Here is a 24139-nt window from a genome sequence, read left to right as displayed (position 1 = left end):
TTAGAGGCTTTTGCACCTGATCTGTTTATATATATATATATATATATATATATATATATATATCATAGAAACATAGATGAGTCAAGCTAATCAATAAAAAAAAGTTTGGCACTAATATTACTGTGTATTTTCATTTATTAGAGCAAACATATAGTTCTCACCATGAGGATGCACTCCCATGCCATCCAGCGAATAGGCAGCACAGCTCGTCCCTGTATCCTGTAGTAATCGCCAGCATAGAGGTTCCTACTCATGCCAAAATCAGCTATCTTTATCTGGCGCTCTCCGCCGCGGTCCTCCCCCTCACCCCTCTCTCCACCCACCAAGCAGTTCCGCGTGGCCAGGTCTCGGTGCACAAAGTTCAGAGACGACAAGAACTTCATTCCTGATGCGATCTGACTCGCCATGGAGATCAAAGCTGGGTAGCTGAGACAGAGAAAGACATTTAACCTTTTACATAATATCATTACTTTATACTGTCATTGTACTGCTCTGTGTGTTTGTGTACCTGATGGTTGGTGTATTATGTGAAGGGCCGGTCTTGTCCAGCAACACTCTATGGGAGAGGTACTGATTGAGGTCTCCGCTCTCCATGTACTCTGTGACCATACACAATGGGTCGCTGCTTACACACACACCCAGCAGGCGGATTATGTTCGGATCCTTCAGGCGAGATAAAATCTTCACCTCCTTCAGAAAATCATTCCTGTTGAAAGAAGAGCATGAAAAGAATGAGAGAGTAACAAGAGAAGGGGAAAGGACAGAACATTAAAGGGAAAGTTCACCCAAAAATGAACATTTTTGTCATCATTTACTCACCCTCATGTTGTTCCAAACCTGTATAAGTTTTTTCCTTATGTTGAACACAAAAGATGATATTTTGAAGAATTCTGAAGAACCAAACAGTTGTTGGCCCCACTGACTTCCACAGTAGGGAAAAAAATACTATAGAAGTCAATGGGACCATCAACTGTTTGATTTTCAGCATTCTTCAAAATATCTTATTTTATGTTTAACATAAGAAAGAAACTCATACAGGTTTGGAATGACATGAGGGTAAAATGATGACAATTTAATTTTTTGGGTGAACTATCCCTTTAGGATATGAAGTGTATGAAGAATTTGAGTTTACTACAGTTTTATAAAATACACAACAGGTATTGTTTTACAGGTGACAAACTTTTCCAACCAAATCTTAAAATTATTTACAAAGCATATGCAACAAAAAGATAATACACCCTCGTATGTCCCTCTACACCCAAAGTGTACTAATATATCAGGGTTTTTTTTTTTATTTACACAAATTAACTTTTTAATTGCTAAAATGGCAGTTCATTGAGGCATTCAAAATAGCATTAAAAATATTTTTAAAAAGTAATAAAAATAAAAAATAAAAACGAAATGAATACAAATTAATAAATTCTTCTTCTTTTCATTCATTCATTCATTCATTCATACCAAATCAAAGTTAAGTAACATTTTTTTGTCATGTTAAAACATGACTTGCATTGTTAAGGTCAGATGGAGTAACATTTAAAAAACATCACAATATTTATGACATAATATTTATAAAACTATAATAATAATATATTGTTTCGATAATAATTCAGTTACCTGGCATTTTTAGAGGCATCTGGCCTTAAAATCTTCACAGCCACCAACAGAGGGCGCCCTTTCCTGACATTAAATGGGAACTCAAGGTTTGCCAGGTCCTGAGGGTTTTCAATCTCACACAGATGAACCTATAAGGAAACATACAATAAATAGCTTGTTATACAGGAAACAATATTATTTAAAAAGACTGCTGGTAATACTTTACTTGAAGGGGTGTGCATAAGACTGACATGACACCTTCATAATCATGACATGACACGTCATGAATATGAAGGAGGTTTTATGCATGTTTATGACAACTGTCATTAAGTGTCATTCGCTCAGTTATGTCATTTTTAATGCAAATATCACATTATTTGACCTAACCCTAACCTAACCCTACCCCTACCCCTAACCATAGCCCATAACAAAGACAATGTGATGTGACAATGTCATCTTTGCATTAAAAATGACATAACTGAGCGAATGACACTTAATGACAGTTGTCATAAACTTGCATAAAAAACCTTCATATTCATGACATGTGTCATGTCATGATTATGTATGTGTCATGTCATGATTATGAAGGTGTCATGTCAGTCTTATGCACACCCCTTCAAGTAAAGTGTAACCAGACTGCTTTTGGCCACAAATTAAGGTTTTTGGAATAAAGATTTCCTTAAAGCAAATAAAGGTGTTTTTATTTGTCATTTGTAATATTTATGTAATACTAAATTATACCTCTCCAAATTGTCCTTCTCCCAGCTTTTCTTTGAATATAAGTCGTTCCCGTGGCAACTCGGGCAGTGGTGGACAATCAGTGGGCGTGGCTGAGAGGGCGGGGACTGCATATGTATTGTTACCACTAACGCCTTGCAGACTGATGATGTCAGCTTCTGCATAATGAGGAACGCTTCCCCCGGCTCCGGAAGCTTCTCCATAATGAGCTGCTGACAGGCAAGGGGGTGGAGCTCCGGGGTAAGGAGGCGGTCCCTCCTGAATTGGTAGGCCTTTATCAACCATATCAATAGCACATGCTGAGAGAAAAAAAACGGTACAGAAGAAAAACTTAGAATAGAGAGCTATTCAGCCTTATGACATAATACTAATGAATAATTATGAACCACACATATGCACTTAAACACTCACATACACTGGAGAAGACATATTATGTACACGCATACTGTGAAAACACTAACATACTCCTGTGGGCTCATATGGTACCTCATCCCTGACAAAATGATAAACTACCATTTTGTTTTTTTTTGGCCCTGTAGACTTAGAAAACAAACTCTTACTTTTGCTCTCACTAATTTGTCCACTGACAATATGAAACGGTGGACATACTACTGTTTAAAAGTTTGGGGTCAGTAAGATTTTCTTTTGAAAGAAATTATTACTTCTGGTTCAGCAAGCACAAACATTTGATCGAAAGTGGGGGAAAAATCTGTCAAATAAATGCTGTTCTTTAGAATACCCTGTTCATCAAACAATCTGGTTGCCACATGTATATTAAAGGGATAGTTCACCCAAAAATGAAAATTTGCTCTTAATTTACTCACCCTCAGGCCATCCAAGATAGGTAACTTTTTTCTAATAAATCTTCTTTACTGTTCTACTGAATAAAAAAAAAATAAATAAAAAAAAAAAGACATATTGGATGGCCTAAGGGTGAGTAAATTTCAAATTTATTTTTTGGGTGAACAATCTCTTTAAGCAGCACAACTGTTTCAGTGTTGTTAATAAAAATGCAGCTTGAGAACCAAATCAGCATATTAGAATGATTTTAGCTTTGCCATGACAGTTCAAATGTAGTTATTTTAGACTGTAATAATGTTGCATAATATTTCTGTTTTTACTGTATTTTTTATCAAACAACTGTAGCCTCGATGAGCATTAGAGAAGTTAAATTATGGATTGTGTTTAATACCATTTTGTGGTGGAAATGATTCAACCCTTTAAAAAAAAAAATAGAAGTCAACAATATCTAAATAGGCTTAATATTTTCCCAATTTTTTTTATCATAAAAGATAATTTAATACAATTGCAATTTTAGAAATTAGACAAAAATTGTCATTTTGTTTTCTTCACACATCACCTTAAGCATTCCACTGACTCTGCCTCCTTGGTAAACAAGTACATTAAATCTTAATAAATGTTATTATTTGCAAAAATGTTTTTGAAAAGTTGAGGATTTTTTTTTACTGAATAATTCATGTTTATTTCATTCTGTTAGATCATCTTAGTTTTAAACATGCTGATTCATATTCTTGTGGTGGATTTTCATATTCCAATATTGAAAGTTTACGTCTGGAACAAGAGTAAACCACTACAAGCTTCCAAGACAATTTTAAATGTGTCTTTCAAATAACAAAAGATACCATTTGAAATATTTTAGTTTTAATAAAAAACCCCAGAGACATAAAAGTCCCAGAAACACTTAAAAACACCCTTTTATGAAAGTTTAATGTCCTCTGTGCTGTTCTGGGGCCATTATATCACTCTAACCGTTACCTTTAGGACTTCCGGGGACTTTAACTGCTTTCTTAGGGCAAAATGAACCCCCTCTCTCTTACCCTGGGACAGGTTTTGGGGCTTTTCTTGCTGGCTGTGGCAGTTTGTCAGCCTGTTGGGGCCATGTGTCAGGTCAGACAGGAGGAGATGATATGCTGGGTTGTTTAACAGCAGTGCTAGGAGGACACACACAAATCCCACGGACACACGAGTCCACGAAGGGCACGACAGTGTGAGCGGTCACCACACGACAAAAAACGGCACAAAACGGCACAACCACAACCAAACCACAGCACAACACAACACAACACGAGACGACACAACAACAAAACAACAAAACACAAACAACAGGGCCGTTAAGGGGTGACAGAGCAAACCAGTTACATGTGAGATGCACAAACACAGCAGGCAGTGTTATCACTGATAATGACGCAGGCTGTTAATAATCTTTTCATTGGTCAGTCCATTATGGGACATTCGTTTATGTTAATTAATGTACGAAAAGAATCATACGATGATTAAAAAAATGAAGTATCATGAAAGCAACTATGAAAGGAAAAACAGGAACATTTGAGTACAAGTGGGGTATGAGTGAAATAAAATCTCCCTCCCTCCTCTCTCTGTCAGATAGGACAGTGGCTCTTTGTGTTTGGGTTGTGGATTGTCCTAAAGTACTTTTTCTGATGTCATTTTGGCAGTGCTGCTCACTCTCCGTGGTGAACCGGGTTCCTGTGCGCTTACTGAGTGAGGTATGTGAATGCTGAGTGTGCGTGTGTGTCACCTGTGCTGTCACGTTGCTCTCGGGGCCGCAGTACAGTGCTGGGCTCCTGGTATTCTCCCTCGCGGTCCCGGTCGTCGGGGAAGGTGTGTATGCGCTGGTAGCGGCTGGAGTATGTGTGGGTGTTAGTGTTATTGATCACCACGTTGTCCGATGGAACCGAAAGATGAACCCGCAGCTCGTCGCTGGAGAGGCTGCCTTGGGCCTGGATATAGGGAGACAAAATTAAAGAGCCATGAAATAAAATTTGGAGTTTTGTGGCATTTCGTCCATGCCTGTTAGCCATCTGTATGCTAGTATACTCCTAAAATGCTATAACAGATAAATGCAAATAAAATGCAGTTTTCTATTCTGAGAAAATGAATCAAACAGATAAACTACAAAAATATTTTGTTTTCACACAACAGTCTAAAAACAGGCCTGGCCGATATTAAGCATTTTCATGGTTATCGGTATTGGTCATTTTCAAAACCGATTTGCCTATAAAATAATTTAAATGCAACATTGTTGTCAGAGCCCTTGTTATTCTTAATTTTGATACTCATTTTCATTTTTACACCAGACATATAATATCGGTTCAAAATATAGGTTATCGGTCTACTTGATCTGTAATAATCAGCATCGTCCCTAAAAAACACATCCCTAACACAGTAGTGGCATTCCTGAATTAATCAGGATGAACCTTAATGTTTTTGAATTAATATGTTGACTGAATAATTTAATGACTCATTTATAAAGATTTTACTTGATTTGGTGATAAATTAATCAGTGTTTTTTAATAAATCACCTCAGTGAATGATTCAATGACTTACTAATAAAGACAAATCACTAATTTTATTTCTACATGAATCAGTGCTTTTGAACGAATCAGTAAAACAAATGAGTTAATGACTCGCTCACAAAGACAATGATACAAACACTGAAAAGTCCCAGTGCTATTAAACTGTATAAAAACACAGTAAGGAAAAACACCTTGCCAAGTAGTTTCTTCCAGTACTGCCTCCAAAGTATGACAGCTATGACAGCCAATAGGAGCAGGATAATTCCAACCAGGCAGCCAATCAGGATGGCCGTGTTGCTGCTGTCATCTTTGGCCATAGGTAAGCCCGCCCTCAGAGTGACAGCAGGAAACTCTGTTAAAACCAAACACAACAGTTTTATGATTAAGTGTGTATGTTAGTGTAATGCTAGTCTGACATTACAAATGATTACAAACACTATAAATGAGGCATTTAAAGACCTACAGAGTGTTTAGAGAGTAAAACAAAAGCTTATCTGTCCATTAAAGCCACCTTCTTATCTTAATGCTGGGTGAGGCAGTAATAAGTAAATGCCTTCATGGTCACTGACACACTTTGTGTGATTTGACTTGCTTTCTTATACACTGTGTGTGTGTGTGTGTGTGTGTGTGTGTGTGTGTGTGTGTGTGTGTGTGTGTCTGTGTTCTTATGTTGGTAAGTCCAACATAAGTAAGTCCCCAAAAACTCCCCAATTGTTTTTGGGGACTGTAATAAGCTTTGAAGGGAGTAAATGAGCTGTGAGAGTGGGCACAGTCCTAAAGTTGAGGGAACTGAAGTTAAATCAAAGAGGGACAAGAGCAAGGACAGCTGGAGCAATTCCACAAAGATCCTTTATGAGTTTGGCTATATGAAACACTCAAAACAATAGAGCATTGTTAAAGTCAAGGGGAAAAAAAAACATCCGAATCATGCAAAAAACATTCTCTCCAGGCTTCAAGATTGAAACGCATGCACACACACAACAACCAACCACATTCTCAGGGGATTTTATGAGGGCAGGGTTTTCAATTGTAAAGAAGTTTAGAGGGGAGCATCATAAAAGGCCTCTGTACTGGTAAAAATGCCATAAAAATAAGACGTAAGAACAAGTATTGAAGACGGTACTCTTTTCTTCCTCTTGTCCTTCTCTCTTTCTCTCTCTCTCACCTGTTGGTATGCTGCTGGGCAGCAGTGAAGTAATGGTCATGAGGAGGTCTGGAAAAATTAGGGTGTACAAGTCAGAAGAGGGAGAATTAGAGAGATAGGGGTGAATGACATGGGAGTGCTGAAAGATGAGGGAGGGCAGTCTGTGAGGATGGGATGAAGCTAGGCCTTTTCAGTTTGTAAGGATGCATTTTCTCAATAATTCTCCAAATAAACTACATAAATAGGGTTGGAAATCAAGAAATGGTTCCATCAGAAATTTTTTTTTTATTGATTTTTACATATTTAGTATCCTTGGTTCAGATTTAAAAAAAATAAAGAGTATTGTTGTAATTAAGGGTAGTTTTATAAGTTGGCTTTTATTATTATTCATATATATTTACACACAATATATTATATATTACATATATTAAAATAAGTAGTTTTGTTTTTGGCTTGTACATAGCAAAATACATTCTACAAAAACAATACAACTTCACACACACATACATATATAATACGTGTGTGCTTATATGTGAAGCGGTATCGTACTTTTACTAAGTATTCTAAAACAATTATCGGAATGGGCAACATCCAAAAATACTAAAAGTATCATAAAAAGAAACATTACAGAACCAAAATCATTAAAATCTTTGCGATTCCATTCCAATACCATAACAATCAGCACTAATGCAACAATGGCAGGGCAGGGCAGTGCATTGCATACACACTATGTGGAGGGGTTGTCATGAGTCCAACTCACCGGTGGGGCTGCTGGTTCCGTTTGCGGGGCTGGGGGTTGGAGGAGAAGTAGCATTGAGAGGACGAGTGCTGGAGGAAGGCAGAGGAGGAAGGATGGATCGATCCTCAAATGGCACTGGAGACAAGACAGAGAAAAGATAATGGAGAAAAGAAGGAATTAGATAAGCAGGCTTTATCTCGGATACAGCATGAATATTGATCATTTTGGCTCTTTGCCTTATCTACAGACCCATCAAATACCGGTCTCAAAGTGAATGCGACACAAAACCTCACTTTTTCTCCAAATTACTGTTGTCAGCTGTAAGTATCCATGCAAGCCACATTGATTTGCTCATATTTCGGTTGATATTGACCAACCAATCAGAACCCAAAGTCACACACTCTGAAGAGTTATTTAGTTGACAGTACTTTGTTACTTCATTTGGATAATTTAGCTATATTTCATTAAAGAAGTCCATAAGGATGAGCGCAAAACATTCAGAGAGAAGTAGAGATCGACCGATATATCGATGTACCGATATTTTCCCGATATTTAAGCATTTTACCATAATCGGATATCGGTTTTGTAATATCGGATTCACCGATAAACGCCGCCATCTTGTGGGCGTTTTGAGAATTGCGCACAGGATAGCCATTGCAGCGCGTCTGAGGGGAGACGAGACAACAACAACGGTACTTCACTTGTTTAAAACACCCTAAATTGTATTAACATTTACTATATAACCATTATTTCGCTAATAAACATCTAAATAACTACAACTCTATGGAAATTAATTATTTATTATCTCCGCGAGCGATTGCGGTTTGAGTATAGTTCTGTGTAACTGCATAGATAAACCGCGCTGTCAGCAGCCATTTCATAATCTAGAAGGACAAAAACATTAATAATTCTGATATAACATTCCAGTTGAGAAATGCAATAAAATACGATGTTTTGTTTGTTATATTCCAATATTCCAGAGAATATTATTCAGTGAATTAACATTATCCAGTGAATTATTCTCATCGGGCACATAAACATGCAAATAATTGGTATCGGTTATAAAAAATCAATATCGGTCGATCACTAGAGAGAAGTCAAGATTTTCTTTGGAATGATGTGGGAATATTTGCTTTGTGGCAAAGGATCATATTATTCATTCCTTTCCTTCAAGAAAAGACATATTTAACCAGTCTAAGCTGTTTTTGTTGGCCTCAGTTGGATTTGGGGCACTCTTCAACTGGTAAGGCTGGAAGACCAGCTTGCCAACTAGCGAAACTAGCATGCATACACCAGCTTGACAACACTGGGAAACCAACTAAACCATTTTAGACCACAACATCAGGCTGGTTTAAGATGATTTAGCAGGGTTTTTACACAACTCTCTAATAAAAACAACCAGCTCAACCATCAAACTGCATAACATGAAAAAATCCTACAAAGCTGAGCAAAGCACTCTTTCTTCTCACTTTGTTCTCAAATCAAACAGCTATGTAATAAGTCTGATACATAATAAATTGCTACTATATACTGGAAAGTGGCTGCAGAACTGTAATGTTAATGAGCCAGAGTACTTTGCTGTGAAAGGTCAGGTGTGTGGGTGTTCATACTCGAGTAGAAGCTTATCTCGCTGATGAGGAGCCAGCGGTCACTGAAAGAAAAACGGCAGCGGAGAATTTGCGCCGGTCGTCCTCCGAGTGGCAGTGAGATGGTGCGGGACGAAGGGTCGTGTAGGTCAGACAGCGGCACTTGAAGACTGAGCGCAGGTTCCGCCCACGGGCTCAACAGACTGGCCTTAAACTCACACACCACTTCATTGAACACCCGCACATGCTGAGTGTGTCTGTGATTACTGTGCACCTGAAACACAGACATTTAAAAACAAAAACTGCAATCAGACACATCAAGACTGCAGGGAACAAAAATAAGGAGCAGTGGAAACAAGAAATAAACAGAAGTTATTACTACACAAATGAAGAAAAAGAAAGGAAACAGGGAGCGAATGAGAGGTGGAGGGCAAGAACATATATAATGTGACAGGTTAGACATTAATGGTGTTGTTAGGTCAACGTGTAACTGCGCACATGTGTGCAAACGCTTACTGATACAGCTTGATACAGCTTACTGCTTACTGATGAAAATAAAAAAAACTGCTACAACAGTGCTGGAGGTTAATGCGTAGCCAAAGCTATCATGGTGACACCTCATAAGTCTCTCTCTCTCTCACACATATACGCCTTGGTGGGCTGCCCTGTAAAAATGATTTTGTAAACAAAATAAAGATTGTTCGAGTATGTTCTACAAGAAAACACCATTTTCAGTCTTTCTACTTAAAAATCTATTATTTGTGAAATTTTCTAGCAGTTTCTGAGTGAGAACCGTTTTAAAGTAAATCCAACAATGATTTATTCTCAGTGTGTGACAAACTTTGCACTGGAGTTCCTGAAGCAATGGGGGGTTGATTTGTAGAGGAAAAGTGCCGGTGAGGCTGGCGGTATTCCGAAACTGCAGGAATACAGCTGGAAATACTTTAAAAACAAGGGTCTGGGAGAGTGAGCACAGGGAGGCGACATAAATCATCCCTCAAAGGCACGTGAACAAGCACTTGTTGTTATGGTAAATGTTTTAATTTTAATTTCTTAGTATCTTTTGGGAATCTGCTGCAAGACTTGCAGGAAGCAAGTATTAGAGGAAGTGTTCAAAACAGTGGGAAGCTGCAGGAAAAACAGGGCGACATGGGAGGATGATGGCGTTTGTGAATTGTGTTATGCCAGAGAGAAATGAATGAAGAGAATGCTCTCTCGAGACCAGAAAAAGCCAGAAGTGGTACAAACAAATTCGCATTCCTGGTCAGAAAGACCCATAAAAATGACAATGCACTCACACAAACACACATATATGCAAATAACAAACTAAAGAAATAATTATGGCGCCACAAATTGGATACAAAACACTCGGATGCCTCTCAGAATCACACACGGCCACAAATGCAAAGCCACAGGCAGAAAGACGAACAAAAACAAATCAAATGTTCATTAAAGGGTTGAAGGATAATGACAGACTCCTGAGGGCAGATTTACTGAGGCAGAGCTTTATTACTGCCCTACTAACTGACTGAGATGAATTCTGCGATAGTGCTTTCCGTCTGGCATAGTGGAAAGTTGAAGATGAACAGCAGATCATTTACTCACCCTCATGTCGTTCCAAACCTGTATGACTTTAGCTTTTTTTCATCTGCAGAACACAAAAGAACATATTTCGAAAATATATTTTTTATGTTAATGAAATTCAATGTTATTTTGGACCCCAATGACTTTCATTGTATGAACAAAACCTGTTATTTTGTGTTCCGCAGAAGAAAGAGATGAAGATGAGTAAATGACAGAATGTTCAGTTTTTGGGTGAACTATCCCTTAATGTCACTCTCTCGTGAACGCACGTACGTCAGTTAGCGGAAGCTAGAGATTACGCTTTATAAAGTTTTAAATATGGATATTTTTCTTACACAAACACAACGCTTCAACTTCACAAGGCCTTTATGAACCCCCAGAGCCGCGTGGAGTACTTTTTATGATGGATGGATGCACTTTTTTGGGCTTCAAAATCATAACATTATAAAGCTTGGAAGAGCCAGGACATTTTTGAGGTAACTCCGACTGTATTCATCTCAAAGAAGAAAGGCATATACACCTAGGATGGCTTGAGGGTGAGTAAATAATGGGGCAATTTTTATTTGTGGGTGAACTATCCCTTTAAGTGTCCAAACATATTTTGGGCTGCTTGTACACATACTGACCTGCATGGTGTGAAAGACCCGTGTTTTCTCGAAGTGAAACTCAATGTCAACAGTGGGCTGGCCCAAGGTTTCTCGATTCCAGCCGACGTAATCATATCCTGGCCACACTCTCAGCTCTTTACTCTCCATGAAATCATTCCCACCTAAAACACCATCACACAACTGGCCCAATCCTCCGAACATCACCCTACGGAGAAGAGAGAGACATAAGTCATTAGGCATGTGCACACACATGCATGTACTCACATACATGTTGGAATTTCCCATGCATACCCACATCTGGCTAGTGTCAAACGTTAACTTAGCTATTGCAAACAGTTCTGCTCCATTAAAACACATCTGGGAATGTTTCTACACAATATTCGTCAACCCCACCTGACATATACACATACATACATGAGAAAGGGCTCTGGACTTTAACATACATCACAGAAAATTAAGCCTGACAGGAGCAGGTGAGATTTGAGAAGTTTACATCAGCAAGTTCTCAACTGCTTGTTTCTGACACACAGCATGAACCTATGGTTGTGATCCAAAATGTAACGTTTTTTTCTGGTATTTTTTTTTTATATTAAAATCAAGTGTTTTGTTCCATCATTGGTTCTAGAATGTGCATTCTTCTACAGTTCTAAAAGACTTTGCAAGTATGATTCAAAATGTACTCTGAGCCAGGTCTTTTTGGCAAATCAAAAACATACAAACGAATGACTCTTATGAGTCAATTAAGTGAATCAAACACATCCAGCTTATGACCTATTTGATTTGAGAAAGTTATTGCAAAAAATATATTTTTATTTATTTACTTGTTTATTTTTAATGCAATTAGTCAGTTATGACAGTATTCATTTATTTCTTTATTCATTAATCATTTATTTATTTAGTCCAAGGGAATCTTATAATCCCCATCCCTACTTCAACCTACTTGTTTGTTGAGAGACAAATTATATTTGATGGTTTCTACGTGATTTGTAGTTACTAACTTCATAGCACACATGTACAATTTTCATGCAGATATGAAACACTTGCAGGAAGTATGAAATTACATTCTTAAAAATATGAAAAGAAACAAAGTTGAGTGTGTGTGTACATTACCCTGCCTCTTTACTGCCATCATAGATGGAGTCATTAAGGTAGACAGGAGTGTCTGACAGGTCCATCACATGACCCACAGGAGCGGTGTATGCCTTTAGTCCGTCTAACAGAGAAGCAGCACATCACTCAAAGGTAAACATCATTCCATTGCAAAATATGCCTGGTGTGAATGTAATGGAGTTGAGTGTGTGTGTGACCAGGAAAATGTATTGCTTGTCGTGTGTTGGACTCACCCTTCCAAACACAACCGTAGAGTTCAACTCTTAGACACACGCTCATCACACGGTCCGCCAGCGGGTAGACGCGCACCATGCGCGCTATGATGGGCGGACCCAGGTCCTTCAGGACCACATCATATGTGTTCTCGTTCCCTGACACCACCTGAGCCAAAAACAACACAGAATAACTGTAAAATATCTAAGATCCAAATTCTGCTAACAAAACTTGATTATTAAGGGGGGGTTACAAAGGGGGGGTTACAAACCTCCTGTCCCCTGCGGTCCTTCCACGTTATCCAGTGTCGTCCATCACGAGAGTAACGCAGCCGGTAACTGCGTGCAAACTCCCGCCCGAGCCCATCTGCATGGCGACCCTGTGTGCCCACCAGAGACAGGAAATGAAGCTTGCGCAGATCCACCTGCAGGTACTCTGAGCCGCTGGGAAACACTGGACCAGCTGGACACCACGCCCCGTCCCCCTCTCCAGTACTCAACCTAGGACAGGACACAAACATAAGCATTATGTACATGCTCAACTATATATACACAATTACAATGGTACAATTAATTATCCTGAAAATAACACCACAATGCACAAATTCTCAAACAAATCTCATATAAAACAAAAACAAAGCAAAACACCACAAAACAAAAACACAACAACACAAAGAGCAAAATACAACACAACAAAACCTAAACAAGCAAAACAAAAACAAAACAAAAACACAATACAAAAAGCAAAATACAACACAAAACAAACCAAAACAAACAAAGAACAAAACACCACACACAAAAAAACACAACACAAAAACACTACAACTCAAAACAAAGTAAAATACAACAACACACAACAAACCAAACCAAACAAACAAGCAAAAGAAACAAACAAAAAAAACTTTTTAAAATAAAATAAATCAATTTGGAATTTCCTTGTACAAAAAAAAAAACCTACAGGCTAATGAGGTGATATGTGAGAGGTGAGGTCTATGTATAAACACCATTACCTGGTTACGCTTTCTCGCATGCCTCTAACACATACACACAACCATATGTATGACATTTAGGCCATTTCCTCTTTTAAACTTCCTAACACACTTCACTCACTAACACAAGTAACAGCCAGAGCTGTCGGCTGGCTCAGCATCAGTACTAAACGTTCCACACTCATAGAAGAAGAACAACACTGAATGTCTCTGCATTCAGCTACTGATATCACATAGGTGACGAGACACTGATGACAGACAGTGGAGACCACAAACACTCAAACGAAAAGAGAAATGCGCCTGAAATAAGATATTCCAGCGAGGTGAGGGTACTGTCACCTCACTGAGACCTCATTGTGACACAGTTGAGATCAAGAAACTGAGACCAGTCTGAGACATTTCAGATTCACCCTTGAATCTTCACCATGACCTCAGAGTCAAAGAGACACACGGGTCAGTCTCACAGACCCTTTCAAAATCAAAATGAGATTTAGTCCACTTTGACATGTTCTTCCCTGAATATACCATCACAGTTCAGTCAAGTAAAAAGATCAGTGATGGTCCAGATCCAATTTTAAAATTGCAAGTGCAACAAAACTACAAGCAAGGTTTGTTCCTGCAGAACATTCCACCTCTAACCAGTTAACAACGTTTGTTTCTCAGTAATATTGTTTATTCTTTGGTAATTTAATCTGTGTTGCTGCTTTTCCTTTGTGAAGGGTGTTGGCTTGTTTTTATACACAGAGTTCAGCAATTGTGTTCTTGATGTAAAACTCCTATTCATTTTCTCTACAGGGGAACTGATGTTTAACATTAACTTATAAACTGTTAAAGACAGACCTACTGTAAAGTACATTGTTTGTTAATCGATGGGATTTGCTTTTATATATAGTAAAGGATAGTATGGATAGTAAAGCCTGAAATTCTTGACATTGTGGGGACATTGTGACACTGTGGTCCCCACGAGGGAGAAAAATTATTAAAAATAGTAAATGATGTTTATCTGAAAGTGTAACAATGCAAACAGATTTTCTGTAAGGGGCAGGTTTAGGGTTAGGGGATAGAAAATATCGTTTGGTCAGTATAAAAGTAATAGAAATCTATGGAAAGTCCCCACAATTCAGAGAAACCTAACATGTGTGTGTGTGTGTGTGTGCGTGCGTGCGTGTGTATAAACAATGTAAACTAAATATGCAAAATCAAAATCTTTACATCAATGCCTTTTGTGATACCTCAATAAGATTGCCCCACCCCCCTCAATAAAACCAATAAACACACATTCTTTTTACATTTGATATTTTCATACTTTTTTGCTTCAAGTCAAATTTGGAAATATTGTGATTCACCTCATAGCTGGTTGGTTTTGTTCATAGCTTATAACTTTTTAAAGACTTTTTCGAAATCTCTGTAGGGAAAATGAATGGTGAATTGTTACCATATACTTTTTATACCATTTTTGCACACAATGAATATTATACATTCATTATACAAAAGTCTTTGCACATTGTTTGAAGGACACCAATGTTCCAGATGTGGAATACATGTTCAACAGATTATCAAAATAGTTGTTAGCTGCAGCTCCTCTTCATTTGGTCTTTCTCTCACTGCATATGTTGGTCTTCAGCATATTGTCACACAGCTGTTCTTCTGATAGATCATGTGTGAGAACCCACCCTAACACACAAACATCACACACACCCCTAAAGCACTGTATCCCCACCATGAATCCCATCTTCAGCACCTCTCAGCACCCATCATTCCTTTTAACCTCCGCCCTCTTTCTTCTTTATTCCCCTTCTCCGTTTAAGGCTATTTGCCCCTCTCCCTTGCTCCATTTTTCCTGTAATCTCCTCTCCCCTCCGTTCAAAATCCCCCTGCTGTCTTAAACAGAATGTGGACTTAATAACAACCACATGATCTGTGTGCTGCCAAAAAACAGAAAAGCCCCTCGCGCACACACATGCTTCTATCTGTTTCAGGGAAGGTTAGTGATGCTAACCTCAAAGTTTATTAGTCAGTGTGGTTTTGTGTCTGCTTTTGTGTTTGTTGTGTGTGTGTTACGTCTGCTACCGTGTGTGTGGTATTGGCCTGTATTCAGCAGTATGTGAGTCTAGTCCAGACAGACAGTGCTGTAATGTCATTACCTAATGCTCTATATCAGGATACGCTCCATTACTGACATCTCATGTAACCTAATCACGTCCCCTCATGAGCCTCACAGAGCCCACGAACACAAACAACCAACCACAAATCACAAACACAAAATCAGAGTGAGAATACTGCATTATGCACGCAACTAGAAAGCAATGTGTGAACTGAAAGCATGTGTTCATACTTACCTGCCGTGTTTGGCCTCGGTCGAGTCGGACCAGGCGCTGGATGCGGTGATATCAGAGTCGGGTATGGTGCCATCCTCCATCCCCAGAGCATAGCGACACTTAGCTGCATGTTACAAAAGAAAACACTTCAGACAGGCTCTGACAACACACTCCAAAACTAACTTATGAAACACATACATAATGAAGAATCAGGATTGTGACAGAACTATAACTAAAACACTTTATTGTAAAGTCCAATTCTCGCTATTAACAAACCATTAACTATGACTTTTGCCTTAATAAACTCCTAATTTGCTGCTTATTAATAGTTAGTAAGGTAGCTGTTAGGTATAGGTAATATACAGTGAATTTGTTAATAATAGGCATGTTAATAAACAACTAGTTAATAATGAGAATTGGTCCATATAGTAAAGTGTTACCGTAATTTGTTTGTTGAACTGAAATAAAGCTGAGAAAAAAATATTAGATGAAAATTTAAAGTATGTTTAAATTAAATTACTAAAAATACTAAAACCAAAACTGAAATAATTACAACCAAATTAAAACTTAAAAATTATTAAAACTAAAATGAAAACTGAAAATCTGAAAATAAAAGCCAATTCAAAATATTGATAAATACTATATTAATATATAAATAATACTACAATAACAGTGATTTACTGTTTACTGGTTATTGATTATTTATTGAGTTATTGATTAAAAAAACGTTAAGGACATCACTGGGGCAATGTTTTATCAGACTTGTCTGAATTCTTGGGATATTTTTGTCCTTAAAATATAGGTAAATAAAGTCCCACACATGGCACAATGTCAAACTCTCACAAAAATACCAACGCAACGTTGCATTGTTGGAATTGCTTCAGCAATGTCTTATAGATGTAGCGCAGTGAGCAGAAAAAATGAAGAGATGAAATGAGGACAGTAGAGAAAAATTCTGGCACAAACACAGCACTGAAATCATCCGCACGGTTCATATGTCAGTCCTGCCTGTGTGTCAGTCCAGAGGGTGTGCCTGTCAGTGTGAGCAGAAGCTGGGGGTGATGGGTGAGGTTTTGGGGGGGACGTACTCAGTTGCTGTAAAGTTAGTCATGAGATAAGAATGGGAAGGCTGGAAAACAAACCCTGCAGCCAGCGAGACCCTCACACACACACACACATACACACACACACACAGAGAGAGAGGCACACTGTGGACAGGTGCCTGTTTCATTACATCATCACTCTGCTGCCAATAAAATGCTTTCTCTCTTCCATACTCTCTCTTTCTCTCTCCATGACTCTTAATCTGTCTATCTCACACATCTCCAGCTAATACAGAGCAGATGAGAGCTGCACTTTACAGTCATTCTGGATTATAAGCAGATGTCTTCTAGTTTCAACAATGAATGGTCTCGGTGATACGAATGCAGTCATTTTCTGCTCCTGATCTATTTGCACCTCCACGCTCATCTCTCTCTCCTTAGGAAACACATCGTCCTCACTAAATCAACTGTCGCACTGGGCGATTTCACTAAATCTGGGGTTTCAAACCTCGGGGTGTGAAAGAGGGTGAGTTTGTGGAAAATGTTAGGAAGAAAAACTGAATTCAAGTTGGGGTCATTAAATTTAAACCAAAAGTAACAGTAAAGACATTTATAATGTTATTAACAAATGCTGTTCTTTTGAAATTCTAAAAATTTAAATTCTTTCTATTCATCAAATAATCCTGAAAACAAAACATAACATGGTTTCCACAAAACTATTAAGCAGCATAACTATTTCAAACATTGATAACAATAAGAAATGTAAAAAATAGGGCTGTCAGTCATTAATTACATGGTTTCGATTAATTAATCTAATTAATCGCAAAATAAATTTGACTGTGAAAATACCCACAAAAGATTATTTAAAGCTATTTTTGTGTTAAATGAGAAAGTATATCAAGTAGACATTACAAAGTGTAGCTTTAGAAATAAATATTTTAATTGATTCAACATAAAATATATTACACATAAACATTTAGGCTGCAATGGCCTAACATAAACTATGGAACATAAAAGAAGATAATTTGAGAAACATATCAGTAACCTCTATTTTTTGTTCATACAATAAAAGTCATTAGTAACCAAAACAGCTTTGTACCAACAGTCTTCAAAATACCTTATTTCTTGTTCCACAAAAGAAAGGTTTAAAACGACATGAGGGTGAGTAAATGATGAGAGAATTAAACAAGGGCTCTGCCCTTCGAAGAGAGTAGGGCATAGGGATGCACACTTCTGTTTGGAATTCGCCCTATGAATGGGCATTTGAATCATTGATTCACACGATTCACACGATTCGTTCAAAACGCGGATTCATTCAGAAACTAAACACCGCTGTGTCGCTCAGAACAACAATTCTGCTATGGCTTTAAAGATAATATGTTCTATGCTAAATTGAGCAAAAACATAATATTGTGTTTAAAATATAAAACAATATTAACTTATTTACTGAACTGTTAAAATCACATTTAAGCGCGTGATAGATCGGAACAAAATCAGCACTCCTGTGATATTGCTCTTGATGCTAGTGTGATATCGTGTGATATCTGATATACACAAATATGAGACAAAACTCATACAGGGGCATTTTTTTGCACCAATATCTTGAATTTTATGGCATAACTGCATTTATGAAGTTGTTGCCCTGCATCATATTTGTAAGATGATGTACAGGTCTGTGGGCGGGGCCAGTGCGTTAACTGCGTTAAAGGGGTCATATGATGCTTTTTTAAAGATCATTATTTTGTGTATTTGGTGTAACAGAATATGTTGACATGCTTTAATGTTCAAAAAACACATTATTTTTCAAATACTGTACATTATTGTAGGTCCTCTATGCCCCGCCTCTCTCAAACGCTTCGTTTTCTACAAAGTCCCTCCTTCCGACAAGCGCAGTCTGCTCTGCGCGAACATTACTCTCCGCAGAAGTTCGTGTTTTTTTCCTGCACATAACATAATGAAGAGTTATTACATTTCTTTAGCTTATTATCTTTCATATTACTACATGTAAACAGTAGTGTTAGCTACTTTGAAGCATGTATAGCCTATATTTAGTAGTCACACTCACAGCAGAAACTTCCATTATCCTCTTAGAATTAGAGTTTTGTTCATCAAGGCGTATTTTAAGTACATTTTACATTTAAGGATATTTGTGTAACTGTAGGTTTTAGGGGGGCGTGGCAGAGTCTTAACTTTGATAAAGAATATCTCTTTGGTTTTGAGACTTTAGTCTTTGCAACTTCAGGGATCTTATCTATGCACAAACAGCTTGTAACACTCCAAAGAGAAAGGAAAACTTGAAATCGCATCATATGACCCCTTTAAAATATTTTTTTATCACGTTATTTTGTCATAACTAATTAAGTTAACGCTGACAGCCCTAGTAAAAAAGCAAATCAGCCAATTACCACGATTCTCTAAAGATCTTGTGACACTGAAGACTGGAGTAATGATGCTGAAAATTCAGTTTTGCATCTCAGAAATAAATTACATTTTAAAACATATTAAACCAGAAAAGAGTTAATTTAGATCGTAAAAATATTTCACAATATCACTGGTTTCACTGTATTTTCTGATAATAAAAAAGCCCTTGGTGTGCATAAAAGACTTCTTTTGAAAATCTTACTAACCCCAATCTTTTGAATAGGAATGTATAAAATAAATAAACGGCACATAAATGCACTTAGTGTGCTAGAAACTCCTCTATCAGAATAGCATTTCAATTCTTTTTTTTTTTTTTTGTGAATTCCCCCACACTATCTCTCCTTTCTCTCCTATCCTTTTCAGTCTCTGGCAAGCTATACATGCAGACGTTCCAGCTTATTACATGATTAACTATCAGTAACCGGTCATGGAGAAAAACACTGCAGCTCATACGCATGGATCATAAGCCTTCATTCAGGGACTGAATATAATAACTTCTAATGACCACAGAAACATTTCACAGGCATTAAAAACACATTAGAAACCCCAACAAACACAAAAGAGGAAGAAAAAGTGGACTGGAAGAGTTTAAAGACAGGAGAGAAGACTGATTAAAGGAAATCTGACTTTAGGACTTTGGGAGGACCCACACATCCTCAGGGTCGGACCACAAAACCACAGTTAAATAAACTGAGAAAGGGTGTTTCTCACACTAGCTTTGATGTATGACAGGAGCAGAACACCATCAGAACACCTGACATTCTTACCAGAGTCAAAATGCCAATCCACATCCTGGGCTGCCGTCCAGGAAACGAGGAGGACAGTGAGGAGGGCAGGCAACAATGGCAGCATCTGTGTTGCCATAGCAACAGTGACACCTGGTTACCTGTCCAGAGTTGAACTATCTTCTACAGACATACCTGAGGAAGAGATAGAGAGAGAGAATGAGTCAATTACATTTACTTAAGTGTATTTTAACAATAAATTGAATCTATACGTTCCAATACCCTTACCCTTTTCTTTTTTGTTGAGCCTATTTATTTATTAGTAGGTATACCTGGCTGTAAAGTTTGTGTAATTCTGAGCTGTTGTTTTTCTTAGTTCTCTTATGCTTTACTGTTAAAGTTCACTACATATAGTTATTAAAAAAATATATAAAATTATAATTATTAAAAAAAACGATAACACTTTAGTATAAGGACCAATTCTCACTATTAACTAGTTAACTAGTTGCTTATTAGCATGCCTATTATTAACCTATTGACTTCTGATTAGTACTTATAAAGCACATATGCTGCATGACCATGTTCTACATCCCAAATTCTACCCAATACCTATACCTCTAACAACAACTACCTTTCTAACTATTAATAAGCAGCAAATTAGGAGTTTTGAGGCAAAAGTCGTAGATATTGGTTTGTTAATAGCGAGATTTGAACCTTAATATAAAGCGTGACCAATAAAAGACTAAGTTTCCACATACTGTATTAAGGATGCACAAAACATTGGTACTGTATCGGTTGTAGTCTGATATTACAGTTCTAAAATATATCAGTAGTCAATATTAGTTTTTCTTTCGGTAGTTGTTTTTAGTTTTCATTTCCCCTATTTTTACAATTAGATTACCTTTGCCATTATCAAACGTTCACTCGACACTAAAACATTTATATCACTGTTAAATTTAATCTTTTAATAACACCGTTAAACACTGTTTTTATATTGCACACTATAATTTTGTGATGCCTAAATCCATTTGTAGCATTTAAAATCCCATTTCATAGTGGAACTGTGCTGCTATGACTATTACATTTGTATGCATTCAGTTTTAGGGTGAAATATGATCTCAGTTATGATGTCAACAAATGAGGGGAATCTCCACCTTTCTACAACTGATGAAGTCAGTTGGACTGAACAGATATAAACACTTGAGATCACTTCATTTACACTGGTGGTCCATCAAGCTTAGAAATTCTCCCAAACTCAACATACTGCAAGCCAACAGCCACATATATCAAAACACATTAGAAAAAGAAATGACACAGCATGCCATGTTTTCCATTAACACCAACCCTTTCTCTGTGAGCATGGGATTTGTGTTTGTACATTAGGTTTCTTTAAAAAAAAAAACATTTGAAATAAAACAGAAAACATGTATTTTAAATTGCAATAATATTTCACAATATTACTGTTTTTCCTGCATTACTGATTAAATAAATGCAGCTCTGGTTAGCTTAAAAGACTACTTTCAAAAACATGAAAAAAATCTGTCTCAAACGTTTGAATGGTAGTGTTATACGCACTTATAGGTTACAGTTTTTTTTAATCACACATGCTGTTATTCCAGCATTGCCTGGCATTGCTGTTATTCCATCCCCATTAAAACAAGGTCTCTGTGAATATGTGATTTGTGATTGTATATGTGTATATGGAATGGGGGTCTGTGAGTGTGTGTGTGAGGTGGCAGCTGTCCCGTGTGGAGTGACAGTGCTGGTTCTGGGCTCTGTGAGAGAGACAGACAGCTGATGCACAGCTGTGCAGACACAAGGACAAAGAGAGTAGAAGAGAGTAAAATCTGAAAGGAGGTGTGGAAGAGGTGTAGACGAGGCATGCATGTAATAGACCCAGCTTAATGGACTGTGTGTTAGTGTGTGCTTGTCATATTCAACATACTGTCTGTCTGTCTGTGTGTGTGTGTCTGTGTCTGTGTCTGTGTCTGTGTGTGTGCAGCAGCCAGTGCAGCTGTCCTGAGCTCGAGACAGGCGGGGGCCAACACACACAGGCTGCAAGTGTTTCCAAAACCCAGGAAAACAAAGGAAGGGAGAGAGAGAAATATCAGTCTGTATGCCAAATAATTTGCTATTGTAATGCAAGTTTGAGTATATTACAGTTGGCATTACGAATCCTCTCATGTCTGTTGACAATAAGTGCAATCGCTGTTGCGTAACCTTAGCAACCTATCAACAATTTAAATGAAGCGAATCAAAATGATTGAGAGGGAGAACTGAGACCATGGTCCAAAATTAATACTCGCCAAGCACCAATGCTAGTAAAAATTTACTTTGGCGAGTAAATAAAGTAGAGATAATTGCCAGTTGGCTGGTAACTTTATTATGCACTGCAACATTACCTCATCTAAGTCAAATTTGAAAAACAATAGTCTGAACTTATCAAATCAAATATTTATAATCAACTAACTCTTATGAAAAAGTACCCTTAAGCATACTTTCAAAAATAGTACTGAATGGAATACTTTGGCATGTTTTATAGTTGAAATATATATTAAATGCAATTATCTGAACTTTAGAGTACCTTCCTGACCCAGCATGTACATCTTTGAATGTAATTTCATAAATACTTCTATTGTATTTAAAATATGGTTAAAGTGTACTGCCAAATGTACTGACAAGCATTTATGGTAAACTAAAACATACTTTAATGTAATTTCTATTGAACCACGTATTCACGTATTTAAAAAATATATGTAATGACATACTTGTAATGAAGTTGCAATTTAGTACATTTAAAATACATTTACTTTAAAGTTATTGTTCACTGAAAAAATGAAAATTCTGTCATTAATTACTAACTCTCATGTTGTTCTCTCTCTTTAATGGGCTTTTCACACTTGAAATTGTTAAACCTGGGTCATCCTAAACCCTGGATAAACAGAATCCTGGGTTATCTGTAATCACGTTTCACACTGCTCATACTAACCTTCTTATTTGCATATTTGCGGTGTCATTGTCACTAATTGGATGAACAGCAGGCAACCTGTTTACACGGCTTTTCCTGCATCTTGCCAATTATTAAAAAAAATGTCACCGCGTAGGTCTTTAACTGTTTTAAGCCTCATGAGACGCACAAAGGCTAGAAAACAAAAACAAAAGTACAAAAGAAAGAAAACAAGGAGCAAAGTATGTGAATATTTCTTTGAATTTCTTTTAAGTGTGGAGAGACTAGAATTAACTGTAAGAATAATACCGTCTCCTCATCACTCCAGTTCACATGCTTCCCATCTTTTGACATTTCTTACTTGTCTCTCACCGGCTGCTGTTTACACGATGCGCATTTCCTGTTACTGACGTGACATAAGCCTCGCTGCTCAATTTCTGATTGGCTGTCTGTTTCCAAGGGTCCAGCAGCAACAAACAAACACCGCTCCGTTTCACACTGAACAAACTTAGCACCGCAATGCGGGGTTAACACCTGCTCCGGAGCAGGGTTTCATATCCCTGGGTAAAAAGCAGTGCTAACACCGTTTTCAAATTACAGGTGTGAAACGTTTCTTTACCCGGGGTTAAAAGTGGTGTTTAGAACGACGATAACCAGGGGTTAAGCACAGTGTGAAAAGCTCTTAATTGTGTTAAAGGGGTCATATGATGCTATTTTAAAGATAATTATTTTGTGTATTTGGTGTAACAGAATATGTTGACATACTTTAATGTTCAAAAAACACATTATTTTTCAAATACTGTACATTATTGTAGGTCCTCTATGCCCCGCCTCTCTCAAATGCGTAGTTTTCTACAAAGCCCCTCTTTCTGACAAGCGCAGTCTGCTCTGATTGGCCAGCTGACCCAGTGCATTGTGATTGGCCGAACACCACAAGCACGCGTCGGAAATGTAACGCCCCTTACCATAATCGCAAGCTTCAGCTTTCAAAGTAAATATCAAGACAGTTAATAATGTCGTTAGTTTTACCATCAGTTCAAGCCCGAA

At 37.6% G+C, this 24139-nt stretch overlaps 1 protein-coding gene across 4 annotated transcripts in view; it reads right to left on the bottom strand.

Annotated features, from left to right (window-relative positions):
• LOC107700170 (epithelial discoidin domain-containing receptor 1-like) overlaps window positions 1-20336 on the bottom strand; it is a 24634-nt gene extending 4298 nt beyond the window's left edge. Inside the window, exons 1-16 of one of the 4 annotated variants that reach the window (XM_016501717.1) lie at window positions 20188-20336; window positions 15978-16080; window positions 12922-13150; window positions 12671-12818; window positions 12438-12540; window positions 11346-11532; window positions 9160-9409; window positions 7571-7684; window positions 6832-6879; window positions 5858-6018; window positions 4889-5090; window positions 4170-4283; window positions 2335-2630; window positions 1615-1742; window positions 509-706; window positions 162-426 (exon numbers count right to left, since the gene is read on the bottom strand). In XM_016501717.1, the coding sequence (XP_016357203.1) occupies window positions 162-426; window positions 509-706; window positions 1615-1742; window positions 2335-2630; window positions 4170-4283; window positions 4889-5090; window positions 5858-6018; window positions 6832-6879; window positions 7571-7684; window positions 9160-9409; window positions 11346-11532; window positions 12438-12540; window positions 12671-12818; window positions 12922-13150; window positions 15978-16080; window positions 20188-20284 (2643 nt within the window). In that variant the 5' untranslated portion in view covers window positions 20285-20336. Of the gene's footprint in view, window positions 1-161; window positions 427-508; window positions 707-1614; window positions 1743-2334; window positions 2631-4169; window positions 4284-4888; window positions 5091-5857; window positions 6019-6831; window positions 6880-7570; window positions 7685-9159; window positions 9410-11345; window positions 11533-12437; window positions 12541-12670; window positions 12819-12921; window positions 13151-14984; window positions 15775-15977; window positions 16081-20187 lie in introns of those variants that run through there. The other 3 variants (XM_016501719.1, XM_016501718.1, XM_016501720.1) reach the window with 3 other exon arrangements.
• Between the last annotated feature and the right edge of the window lie 3803 nt (window positions 20337-24139).

Source organism: Sinocyclocheilus anshuiensis, unplaced genomic scaffold, assembly GCF_001515605.1.
Source record: "Sinocyclocheilus anshuiensis isolate Anshui unplaced genomic scaffold, SAMN03320099.WGS_v1.1 scaffold955, whole genome shotgun sequence".
NCBI lineage: Eukaryota > Metazoa > Chordata > Actinopteri > Cypriniformes > Cyprinidae > Sinocyclocheilus > Sinocyclocheilus anshuiensis.
The sequence above is the reverse complement of the archived record's forward strand: the minus strand, read 5'-3'. Positions and strand labels throughout refer to the sequence as shown.